Below are 13,045 nucleotides of genomic sequence, written 5' to 3'. Positions count from 1 at the left end.
CTGTTTATAAATCAACCTGAACACACATTTTTAGTCTAAAATATCATCAAAATCAGTAAAAAAAAATCAAAACCCATCATTAAACTGGGGTTTGGCCATCATTAGGTGGGATATGGTGGTATTTCTACCCACACTGTTATGCTAGGGTACTGCCTCTAAGGGTATGGTATGGTATATTGGGGTATTACTGCACTAATATATTATGTGATGAAATAAGTGCAAAAATATGCATTACAATTTGTATATTAGCACGCATTTGACCCTGATTATTTCTGAAAGTTTTAGGTGTTCAGAAGAATACGAATACCTGAAAATCCTTCCTAAATAATTACCTCTAAAACTTTTGAGTGTCCTTATAGTGAGGAAAACAGCAATTCTAGCAAGAACTGCTAAAAAATGTTTGTGACCATGGTTTTAGGAAAGACTTCCCAAAGTATGGGATTAATGAAGCTCGTATCTAACCACTCCAATTTGCAAAGTCTCTTCTAAACTGAATAAATCATCAGGAGACAGTATGTATAAACAAATGACTTTATAACTGTGATGGGGTTGTGTCATCTCTTAGATCACATACAGATCACATGGGAAGGAAATTTTCTTCTTAACTGTGGAGATGATAACCATTATAGTATTTCTTATTGTGGAAGCAGTTACTATATGGTCGTCACGATGACACTATCCAGATGTTTGCTAGTACTGTATATACCAAGGAAAAACTGAATTTCAAGTGCATATCTTAACTATTTATGCTCTGTTCAACTGTTTACAAAGTACCGTGGCAACATAAATATCATCCCCTTCTCTCAGCAAGCCAGGCAGATCCAGACCCAGATTGATGCCAAAATGTGGGGTGGTGGGCTCATCCTTGTCCAAGCAGCGGTACCTGTAATACATTTATGTTATTGTAGTTAATAAGTCACATAAATACTGGCATGCTTTCTTTAGTTAAACAGTGGGATGAAACTTGGATGATGATGATGATGATGATGGCAATGGCTTACTACAGAGCCAAGTTACTCAAAGACATTAAAAAACCCTGGCTCACATTGCCAGGATCCTGTTAACTATTAGTAAGGAACATATCACCATCTGAGTACAGTACAATCTAAGGGCCCGGACACACTTGCCCCCGAACATGTGATGGACAAGATGAAATGAAGCATCGGGTTAGAGCTGCATCAATGGAGTCTGAATGTTGGATGGACCCATGAGCCTCATTTCCTCTTGACGATCACATGTTTGGGGGCATGTGTGTCCGGGTCCTAAGACACAACTATCTTCAAAGTTCTGTCCACAGAAAACTTACACTAAGTGAAATACAATGAAAACCTTACCTATACTAGTGCGTGTTTCAAATGGTTAAATTTTTCCACTACATATCCATCAAACTTTGGGAAGATAGTTGGGTCTTCGACTGTACATTGGATTTTCAGTACTCCACCCTTCACCATACACACCAGTCTAACCTCCACTTGCCACTTTTCATTACCACACCATCACAAAAACTCTACAGCCTTCCACAGTTTTCATTCCAAATCATACATATCTGACATGCACAATCTTCACTCTTTACCCTGCCATATGCTTTTTCCAGACTCATGACATATTTCGCAGTCCTTCTCACAGGGTTTCTCAGCTACCATACACACTATGTGCATGTGCACATGCACACATGCATGCACGCACGCACACACGCACGCACGCACACGCACACACACACACACACACACACACACACACACACACACACACACACACAAGGGAGGAAACAGGGAAGAACCCCTGAATTATAGACCAGTGTCTCTAACCAGCATGGTCGCAAAATTGTGTGAGAGAATCCTGAAAGACAGATGGATAAAATATCTGGAAGAGATGAATATTTTGGCTGAATGTCAGTTTGGATTCAGAAGTGGAAGGTCATGAGTTTCTAACTTGTTGAGCTTTTACTCAAGAGCGATTGATGTGGTACAGGAGAGAGATGGTTGGGTGGATTGTGTGTACTTAGACTTAGAGAAGGCCTTTGACAAGGTACCTCATAAGAGACTAATGTGGAAACTAGAATATATAGGAGGACTAAAGGGGAAACTCTGGAATGGATGAGAGACTTTTTGAGAGACAGACAAATGAGGACAGTAATAAAGGAAAAGTCGTCTGGATGGAGAGAAGTAACAAGTGGAGTCCCTCAAGGCTCAGTGTTGGCGCCAGTAATGTTCCTGATTTACGTAAATGATATGGTAGATGGAGTGAACAGTTATGCAAGTCTGTTTGCTGATGATGTAAAGATCTTGAGGAAGATAGAGGTTGAGGAGGATTGTAAAATACTGCAGGAGGATTTGGATAGGATACACAATTGGAGCTGGACGTGGGAAATGAAATTTAATGTAAAGAAATGTAAAATATTGGAAATGGGTAAAAGTACCAGGAGACCATCACTGAATTATTTTTTGGGTAATGAATTAATCACAAAAAGGAGAGAAGAGAAAGATTTGGGAGTGCTGGTCCAAGATAGTTTGTCACCAGAAAAGCACATTAACAAGATAGTTGGAGAGACTTATAAACTCCTGACTAACATAAGAGTAGCATTTCATTATATGGATGAGGAAATGATGAAAAAATTGATAGTAGCCATGATCCGCCCCAGGTTAGAATATGCAGCGGTAGTGTGGTCCCCACACAAAAAGAAAGATATAAACAAGATTGAGAGAATACAAAGAACAGCAACCAAGATGGTCCCCAGTCTGACAGACCTGTCATACAGAGAGAGGCTGGAAAAACTGGATTTGCCTTCGTTAGAGGAAAGGAGAAAGAGGGGAGACATGATTGCGGTGTTCAGGACCATGGTGGGAGTAGATAAAATTGACAAAGATCTGTTTGTATGGGATAAGAGAGCAACAAGAGGACACGGAATGAAATTGAAAAAGTCAAGCTGCTTGAAGGATATCAAGAAATATAGCTTTCCTTACAGAAGTATAGACTTATGGAATAGCCTGGACAAAGAGATCGTCCAGTCTAAAAACTTAAACGAGTTTAAAGTTAAATTCGACTTACTGAGAAACAGCGACGGAAACCCACGAGCATAGTACAGTAGTGCACCAACTTTCGCTACAGCAGGATTCGCGGAATCCACTTTCGCGGCATGCACCAAATATTCCCTAACTTCCACTTTCGCTTGAAAAAAATCGATTTTCGTGCACAAATTTTGGGTTTGGGACAATATTTGGAACTTTGAATTTCCTGCACCGCCCGCCCGCAACCCACCGCCATCTTGAATTATGTCATGTCAACACTCTGTCCACCCATTCCCGCCATTGTGTACGAGCGTGCTAGCTCCATTGTGTTGGATTCTCACGGTTCAATGGCCTCTACTATACCTGGTAGTGTGGGGAAAGGGCCTGGTGGTGTGGGGGGAGAGACTAAGGAAATAACGGAGGTGGAAGTACCATTGGAAGCCGAGGGTGCAGCCAACCATGGTGCTATCCTTACTGACAGTGCCACAGAGGAGCTTAACCTGGATGAAGATTTCGATGGATTTGTTCAAGAGAACCTAGCACAAAGGGAAATTCAGCACAGAGTGGAAGTGTTGCATCAAGTTGCATCTGAGGAGGCAGAGAGAGAGAGTGGTAGCAAGGCAGCAAGAGGTGGCGCCAATACGTCTGGCGTGGCTAAATAAGCCCGCCACACGCCTCGGATACTTACCCCCAACATCCATTAAACACCTCAACCTGGTCTCTGTGGTATGTTTCTCCTCATATAATGTGTACTGTACAGTTTTTATTGTTTGTATCTCACAATGCAATGTGCAATAGTGATTTGATGTACTGTATTGCAAGTGAAAATGAAAATCTGATGTTACTTTAGGATAACCGGGAACCAATTAGCCTTTTTGCCATAAAGACAATGCCCCAGCTTTTGCTAATTCCACTTTCGCGCATTATTTTTGGACCCAATTAGGCGCGAAAATTGGTGCCCCACTGTACATTCCGTGTATATCACAATTAGGTATATTAGGTAAATACTTAAATATTTGGAACGACTTAGACAAAGAGGTGGTGCATGAGAAAAACATTCATGTGTGTAAAGGTAGACTTGATAAATGTGGATATGGAGACAGGACAACACGAGCATTGCTCAATTCCTGTATACTACAAATAGGTAAATACAAATAGGTAAATACACACACACACACACACACACACACACAGTGCAGCCTCGTTTTACGATGCCCTGTTATATGATAAATCGCTAAATCAATAATTAAAATGTTATACCCTGTCTCAGTGCAATTTTAAAAAATTAACAGCGATCTCACTACAACGATATTCTCGATAGCTGCCTCCAAGAATCTCGTGTGGACGCGTTGATGCATGCAAGTCAAAATGACCACCCAGTATTTACATTTGCTGTGATCGTTGCATTTCATTCTAGTCTGTGCATGAAAGGCCACTGAAACACCACTGTTATCTGTAATCTAAAGAATATATTTCCAAATGCGCCAATTACTATTAAGCCACACACTTTTAAACTAACAAAAATGACTCATAAATGGTGAAGTGTGATTTAACAGTGGTGATAGGTCCAACCTTTATCAATAATTGTTTCTAAATATTGTCTCCTTATATCAGGGTTAAGCAAACTACCAAACTCAAAACATAACTATCCGCCTTTTACTTGAACAAATTACCTTCCTAAAGTGATTACAAGTTATATATATCCATATACAGTATTAGAAGAACATGAATTGGAAGTATTCAAACCATGGCACTAATATACCATACAGTGCTTGTTGTGTATGTTCATTAACACATTTACTTGGCTGAGCAGACCCATCAACCACAGGTAAGAAACTGACCCTATGGGGCTCTCATTGGTTCCAAACAGTAATAAAAGTAAACCAAGAACTATACACTAAATATGTCAAATTCTATTCAACTCATTGCTTGTGCAGTGAGAGCACAAAGCCACTCCCAGAGAGAACATTTGAGGCACTCAAAAGTGAAGGTAGAAGAGCATTGAAAGTGAAAGCAGAATATACATGTTCTTTTCTTACATTTTAAAGCTCAGATTTCACTATACGGCATACAGGTACTTTTCTGCATTCACTTCTGATTGCATTATATATATAATGGCTGAGGGGTAATTAACCCATTCAGCCTCGGGATATCTTTTTTCAGTTTATTCTTGTCATCTCTGATAATTTACTTCAGCTTGTGACAAACTTTTTGAACTGGAGGGGTTAGATACAGCCTTAGAATGCTCATTTATAACAAGAGGCCTTCATGAAGTTTACTACAATTGTCTGGTACCATAGCAGCAAGAATAGACTACAAAAGACATACCTTGCTTCAAACAATTAAAAGATGTCAAGAATATGAAGGAAATATGAGGACTCTTACTTCCTGAGAGTTCGCAGAGGTTCCATGTTGGGGTCCTTCTTTCCAGTCCGGGAATCAATTGTAGTGAAAATGCACCTGCACAAGGATGATACCTCATCACTTTTTTTTTCCCCCTTTTACCCACAGCAAGATATAGTATAATCATTTTGCTGCTTAAGAGAATATTTCATTCCCCAGTAGACTGATAATGTTAACTGTAATCATCACCAGAACCTTATTTCCAACAAAAGAATGGGGGAAGTAGGATTCAGAAATATGAAGGGAATGAAAAGAAGTTAAAGAGCTATGAACACCAGAGTGTCCACTGAAACAGATTATTTCGCATAAGATGCCCGCCAAACAGGAGGTCTTGAATATTCCCACAGCCATCAAGACATGAACCCTGACAAACTACATGGAACTAACACTCAGTATACATTATAATGAATGAACACAAGAAAAACTAAATTAATCAAAACAAATACTGTATCATTTATTTATTTATTTAAAGCATAGTCACTCATTTGTTTAAAAACACAGTCAAACTACAAATGATAAAATATACATTCATTCAGCTAGTCTGAGGTGGGGACATACTGTGTGAAATGGATAATGGTAGATATCATATGAACTAGGCTAAGGTTGTTGTACTCTTTATAAAGCCTCCAACATGCTTATATGTGTCGGCCTTGGTCATCTAATGGCTGCTATCCACACTGCTCGATCTCTGGCAGTCATCCTGTTCAGCCCCTTATCCCTGAGGTCACACTAAGACCTCGTCTCAGGTCTTTTTTGGTCTGCCTCTCACAATCCTACCCTCGACATTCACACCTCACCTTCCACACCTAACTGTCTTCTTCCATCCACTCGACATGCCCAAACCATACTGTGTGAAAGTGTTAATGGAAGGTTTTTTTTTTCAAGAATACTCCCCCAGTATCCCTGCTTGTCATACAAGGCGACTAAAAGGGTTGGCGGATGGTTAGTGCCCCTCCCCGGAAAACAACTAACTAAAAAGACGAACAAGAAGCTTTGGACAAGGACTGACCAAAAGATGACGACCAAAGACAGGACAAAAAACATGGTAATAGCAACATGGAATGTAAGAGGTGCGAATGATGAGGTGAAAGAGAGAGAGAGCGTCTAGGTGCTTGAGGGTGCAAAAGTTGATGTATGTGGAAAGACAGGACAAAAAACAATGGTAATAGCAACATGGAATGTAAGAGGTGCGAATGATGAGGTGAAAGAGAGAGAGAGCGTCTAGGTGCTTGAGGGTGCAAAAGTTGATGTATGTGGAGTAACTGAAACTAAATGGAGAGGTGAGAGTGTGAGAGAATGGGAGTATGGATGGGGGATATGTGTAGGAGTAGGTGAGAATGAGAGGGCAAAAGAAGGAGTGTGTATAGCTGTGAGTAAAAGATGGAAGAAGAACATAAGAGAGTATGGATCAGTTGGGTCAAGGATTGTGTGGATAAGATTGCAAGTTGGAATACAAATGTGGGAGACTGTGTGTGTGTATGCGCCAATGCAAGATCATACAAGCAGAGTGAGAGAAGAGTTCTGGACAAATAAGGAAGTGCGCATGGAAAAGTTTGGAAGGAATGAGAGAGTGTTTTTGATCGGTGATATGAATGGTAAAGTAGGGAATGTGAAGGTGGATGGAGTAGTTGGTGAGTGGGGTGTGCCTGCTGAGATAGATGAGAATGGCAGTGCGTTAGTGGACATTTGTGCTGGGACCCTCTTCAGGCACAAAATGATCCACAGGTATACATGGCAAATGATGAGAAGGGTGGGTGGTGAACTGAATGAAAGGACGGCAATGATTGATTATGTGTGTGTGGATCAAAGGATGCGAAGATGTGTAATGGATACAAGAGCTTATTGAGGTTGGGGGAGTGGACTTTCTGACCCTACTTGATGGTGGCCAGAATAAAGAGCCAAATAAAATGGAGAAATAGAAGAAGGGAAGGACAGGAAGAAGGAGTATTTGCAAGGAGAGTGGAAAGGTTACAAGAGGATGAGAAAAAGGCAGAATATAAGAGAGAAGTGGAGGAACGATTGGGTAAATATGAATTGGAGCAGATGGGGGACGTGGAAGGTATGTGCAGGACATTCACAGAAGAAATATGTGCAGCATGTGATGTGGTGTGTGGGATGAAGAGAAGATTGAGGGGGGGTGCATGGAACAGCTTGGTGGAATGAAGAGGTGAGACAGGCTGTGGCACAAAAGAAGAAAGCAGACAATGAATGGATGAGAAATAGGGGCGTGGAAGAAGTTGAGAGGTGGAAGAAAGAGTTATATGTAGAAAGAAAGAGAGAGATGAAAAGATTAGCAAGAGAGAGTAAGAAGAAAGTGGATGAGGAATTTGGAAGGAATTTGAGAGTAAGGTGGAGGGACTGTAAGAAAATGTTCTGGAAAGAGGTGAAGAGAGTAAGAGAGGGTGGAAGTGAAGTTAGCAGGGGAGTGAAAGATAAAAATAGTAGATTACTAGTGGAGAAGGGAGAAAAAGTGAGCAGATGGAGGGAATACTTTAAGGAATTGTTGAACATAGAGAATGGAAGTAATGCGAGTATAAGTGGCTGGGGAATGGCTGGGAGAAGAAGGGAGGTGAGAAGACAGGAAAAAATCAGTAGGATAGAAGCTGTGGAAGCAACGATGAAAGTTAAATTGGGGAAAGCCCCAGGAATTGATGGAGTGTGTCGTGAAATGCTGAAGCATGGGGGAGAGATAGTTGTAGAATGGATGTGGAAGATGTGCAGACTGGCCTGGGAGGAAGGTAGAGTCCCGGAAGATTGGAAGTCAGGTATAATTATTCTCTTGTACAAATGAAAAGTGGAAAAAGAAGATTGTGGTAATCATAGGGGCATTTGTCTTCTTAGTATAATAGGAAAAGTGTATGGCAGGAAACTTATTGACAAAGTTAGAGAAAGAACAGAGGAATTAGTTGGAGAAGAACAGGGAGGCTTTAGGAAGGGAAGAGGTTGTGTAGATCAGATATTCATTCTTAGATCTTTAGTGGAAAAGTTTCTTGAGAAGGGAAAGAAGTTGTATGCGGCTTTCATGGATTTGGAGAAAGCATGACAGGATCGATAGACAAGGATTGTGGAAAGTATTAAGAATATATGGAGTAGATGGGAAGTTGTTGAATGCTGTGAAGAGTATGTATGATGGTGCTAAGGCTGCAGTGCGTGTGGATGGTGAACTGAGTGAATTTTTCTCTTTGAAGCTTGGGTTGAAACAGGGATGTGTCATGTCTCCATGGCTATTCAATCTGTACATGGATGGGGTAATAAAGAGGGACAAGGTAGGGTAGTGGATGTTGGAGTGGTGTTTGGAAACTCCCTGTACTGTTGTTTGCAGATGATACTGTGTTGCTGTGTGAAGACGAAGGAGAGCTGCAAGGCTTGGTGGATGAGTCTGGGAGAGTGTGTAAGAAATGGAATCTAAAGGTGAATGTAGGGAAGAGTAAAGTGATGGTCTCTGACAGAGGTGAAGTCAGTGAATGTACAGCGAGGCTGGATGGTGAGGAATTGGATAATGTGAGTGCGTTTAAGTACTAGGGTAGTGTGATGAGTAGGGATGGAGGTTTGGAGGGTGAAGTGCTTGAAAGGGTACAGCAGGGAAGAAAGGTTGCTGGTTCCTTGAAAGAAGTGATAAGAAACAGGGAAGTGAGCATGGAAGTGAAAAAGTTACTACATGACAGTATTGTGATACCAACTCCAACGTATGGAAGTGAATCCTGGACGTTGTTGGAAGGACACAAGTCAAGAGTGAGAGCAGTGGAAATGAGTTATTTAAGAGGAGCCTGTGGAGTCACATGGAGAGATAGGCTGACAAATGAGGATATAAAGGAGCGTTGTGGTGTGGATGTGATAGGAAGCGTTAGGAGGAATACACTGAGGTGGTTTGGCCATGTGGAGAGGATGGAGGGTGAAAGACTGACGAAGAGAGTGTATGTGAGTGAGGTGGAGGGGGGGAGAGGGAGGGGGAGGCTGAGGATGAGATGGAGGGATGGGGTGGAGAGGTATATGAGAGAGAGAGAGGGGGGTGTGAGTTGGGAGCAGGGCAGTGAAATGGCGGGGGACAGAGCGACGTGAAGGCGATTTGTTTGTGGCCACCCCGAAAGGGATTGAGGTGTCTGGCAATAGATAGATAGATGGAGACTGACCTGGAGCAAGGTTTAACATTCCTGAATACAGCATCACCTATCTTGATGTACTTCCACATATCCTCATGAAACGCAGATGGTGTACCCTCAACCAGTATGTTGGGGCGGAAGTTGACAGGGTGAAGCTTGCATCCTGGAACTCTAGTCTGCAGGTCTGCTATGCTCTCATCAGTCATGAGCATGTAGCTGTTCAGGTCAGCATAGAGCGACTGTTGAGGGAGATAGGGAAAATATCCATCCATCATCCAATCCTATGTTGCCCCATGAGAAGTGTAGGAGCCCAGGGGATATATATATATATATATATATAAATACTGTGAGTTGGGATCAGGGCAATGAAATGGAAGGGGACAGGGCAACGTGGAGGCAATTTGTTTGTGGCCACCCCAAACGGAATTGAGGCGTCTGGCAATAGATAGACAGATAGATAGCCACTATATATATATATATATATATATATATATATATATATTTCAGGAAACCTTAAATATTCTGGCCTCACACATATATTTATTTCAACTCTCACCCTCCATAATAAAAATCTGTAGTACAGAACAGGGCAGGGAATCAGCAAGTGTACAATAGATGGAAAGGAGTAAAATGAGAACAGTACAAGTGTGTGGAGAAATGTAGTACAGTGGAAGGGTTAGTTATGTGCAGAGTTCTAAGAAGTGGTGCACACAAAGGGGATAGTAATACTGGAGGAGACAGTTACTTTGGGAACAATATATTTACATGTTAATAATGTAATATTGTAAAACATGGCTTATACATCTTTTGGAGGTTTAAGACAAATCCAACTTTTCAGCAAACAATAATAACAGTCCATTTGGATACTAAGCACCCCCAACTTCTACCTACATTACAATGTTACAGCTTATATGAATTTACCTTGAAATTAATAGCAGGGATACAGTACTGTATACACCAGTCAAACAGGGCTGTACTTCTTTAGCGAATGGAAAGCCGGTGACAGAAAAAGATGAGGATCCCATTTCAATTCACATCAGGACTTGAACTCCTTGGAATACTCCTTTGCTGACTTCTACTGTTTTCAGCACTACTGTATAATACCAGTAGTTCACAATGCTCTTCTACATATTTTCCTCCAATTAGTCACTTGAAAACTATAGGCAGAAGATATAACACAATAAAAATTAAAGAACACTAATTTATGATTATGCCTTAACAGTTGCCAATGAAGAGAACCTAAAATATACCCAGAGTGGGCAACTTCTCACAAATGACATATGGGGATGTCCCAGACAATTATGTAACTCACATTTCATTAACTACAGAAGCATCCATGGATTTTCCTCAAATCTGCACTGTGAAAAACCACCTCTCCTATTCTTCACTGAAAAACAGCTGACTGAGACTACCAAAGGATCTAGGAACTAAACTTCCATATTCTTCCTTGTGCTTTGCTGTCACAACACACTGTCTGCTGTGTGGAAACAAATGCTCACTGCACAGGACAGTCCTGCTTTGTGGGCAGTTGATGGGTCTGCTTGGCCAGCTAGACCGCTGTTACTCTGCTACTACCTGTACTACTACTAACATTCAAAGATGATGCATCAATGCATTCCCATGTCATTTCTTACAATTCTGGCAAGTACAGTAAAACCTCGATATAACGGACTTCAATAGTCCGGGATTTGCTTTTATCGGACTCTTGGAGCTACTGGACTAAATTCTCATATATCAGAAAAAGTCTGATAAAGCCAGAAACAGTCCGGACTGCCTGACCACTTCAGCTATGTTCACCTCAATAAGGTAAATAAAAGACATGTTTATCAGTGTACAGTACAATATTATTATACCATTTGATTATTGTAGTGAAGTTATAACACAGTACAGTACCACAATGGTAGCCAAAACAATTTAAAAAACGTTCATCCAATCCGGACTAATGTCTGACATTTCATAAAAAGTCTGGATTAGCAGGGGGAAGTCTGGATGTCGCTTTTATCGGAATTTTACATTTTTCGTAATGGTTTGGGCCCCAATTAGTCCGCTATAGTGAGGTCTTACTGTACTGTCCAACCAAACTTTGCAATGGACTAATAAGTGATACGTAAATGATTACTGATTCTGAATGGGAAAAAAGGACATTGATGTTATTAGTGGATAAAAAACCCAAAGGGCAAAAAGAAAGCATGTTATTATTAGTGGATCAAAACCCAGTTCCTTCATCAATCTACTACATATTAATCTGTACAAATTAATGCTCTTATCTCAAAACAATCCTTTGTATTCTTTTAGTGTTTTATTACATGATATATTCTGGAAAGATCACATACAGTGGAATCTCAAATTTCAACAGTTTAGAATTCGATTAATCAAATTTCGATGCATTTTGGAGTGGTCTGCCTACCTTACTTTTTTATGCAAAGTCGCGTATTTTGATGCTCTCAGGGCCAGACTCCAACCACAACATGCAAAGATAATATTTTTGATGCAAACCAAAATGCTAGAAGTGAAGGAAAATTATAAGGAAAAGTGTGAGCCTAACCTAATATTGTTACAATGTGACACGTGTCAAGAAGAGAATGAAAATCAACATCATTTATTCATACAGTACATGAAGCATGCAATGATATGGTTCCGAGACAATTCACCATCAAGTCAATTCGCCTGTCAGATAATTCCCCGTCAAAACATGGACGATTTCCCGTCAGGACAATTTGCACCCTGGACGATTCCCTGTCATTCTATAAATATACTTATTAATTAATCAATACTTTAATAACTCAAAGATATAACAAGAGATATTAGAGGAAGAGAATAAATAGCAGAAATACTAAAACAAAATGAATTACAGGTGGTAGCAAATACTGTACAGCAGGCAGAATACCGAAACGAAGAGAAGTACAGTAATTATGAATATAAGGAGCAACATAGAAATGAACAATAGAGACTGAGAAAAAAAATAGTCATGTTGTTTAAGGACAAGAGCTCCTGGATGGGAGTAGGCACCAACAACATCAAGCCATGTGCAAGGCGATGCTCTATTGTTGGCGACCATCTTGTGACTGTCCTGCCAGCAGCCAGCCCTCTACAGCCATGTGCTGCACTTTCAGCCTGTACCTTCCATATGTGAACATGCATTTCACTGCAATTTAGTTGTATGTATTTTCTTTGTATTTTCATCGCAACTTACCTGTTTCAAGATGGCAAGCAAGAGTGGTTCTTCAGGTAGCAGTGGTAATGGACGAGAGCAGCCTGGCACCTCTAAATCTTCGCAGCCAAAGGAAAAATGGCAATACAGGAAAGGGCAGAAATACACCAAGTATACCCCTGCTGACAGTATGGCAATACAATGCAGAACTACAGTTACTTAACCACAATTATAGTTCATAATGTTTACAGGGGGTGTGGACAAAAAATCATTTTATGTAGTTAGGTTCGGAGGCCCCGGACCCACACTAATTTTTCCCATAAGAAGTTCAGTTTAAATTTCGATGTTTTCAATTTCAATGTGGTTTTTTGGTACATATTCCC

The 13,045-nt window shown here is 40.6% G+C and overlaps 1 protein-coding gene across 3 annotated transcripts in view; it reads right to left on the bottom strand.

Moving 5' to 3' along the window:
• Positions 1-267: 267 nt before the first annotated feature.
• The window catches only part of LOC145412922 (mitochondrial amidoxime-reducing component 1-like), a 31,584-nt gene continuing 18,806 nt past the window's right edge, over positions 268-13,045 (bottom strand). For 2 of the 3 annotated variants that reach the window (XM_080282725.1, XM_080282727.1), the window contains 3 exons: positions 9,542-9,750; positions 5,394-5,468; positions 268-883 (listed from right to left, as the gene is read on the bottom strand). In XM_080282725.1, coding sequence (XP_080138851.1) covers positions 745-883; positions 5,394-5,468; positions 9,542-9,750 — 423 coding nt within the window. In that variant the 3' untranslated portion in view covers positions 268-744. The remainder of the gene's footprint in view (positions 884-5,393; positions 5,469-9,541; positions 9,751-13,045) is intronic. The other variant, XM_080282726.1, reaches the window with a different exon arrangement.

This window comes from Coenobita brevimanus, chromosome 94 (genome assembly GCF_032717465.1).
Source record: "Coenobita brevimanus isolate Jiangsu-jjx chromosome 94, ASM3271746v2, whole genome shotgun sequence".
NCBI lineage: Eukaryota > Metazoa > Arthropoda > Malacostraca > Decapoda > Coenobitidae > Coenobita > Coenobita brevimanus.
The sequence above is the reverse complement of the archived record's forward strand: the minus strand, read 5'-3'. Positions and strand labels throughout refer to the sequence as shown.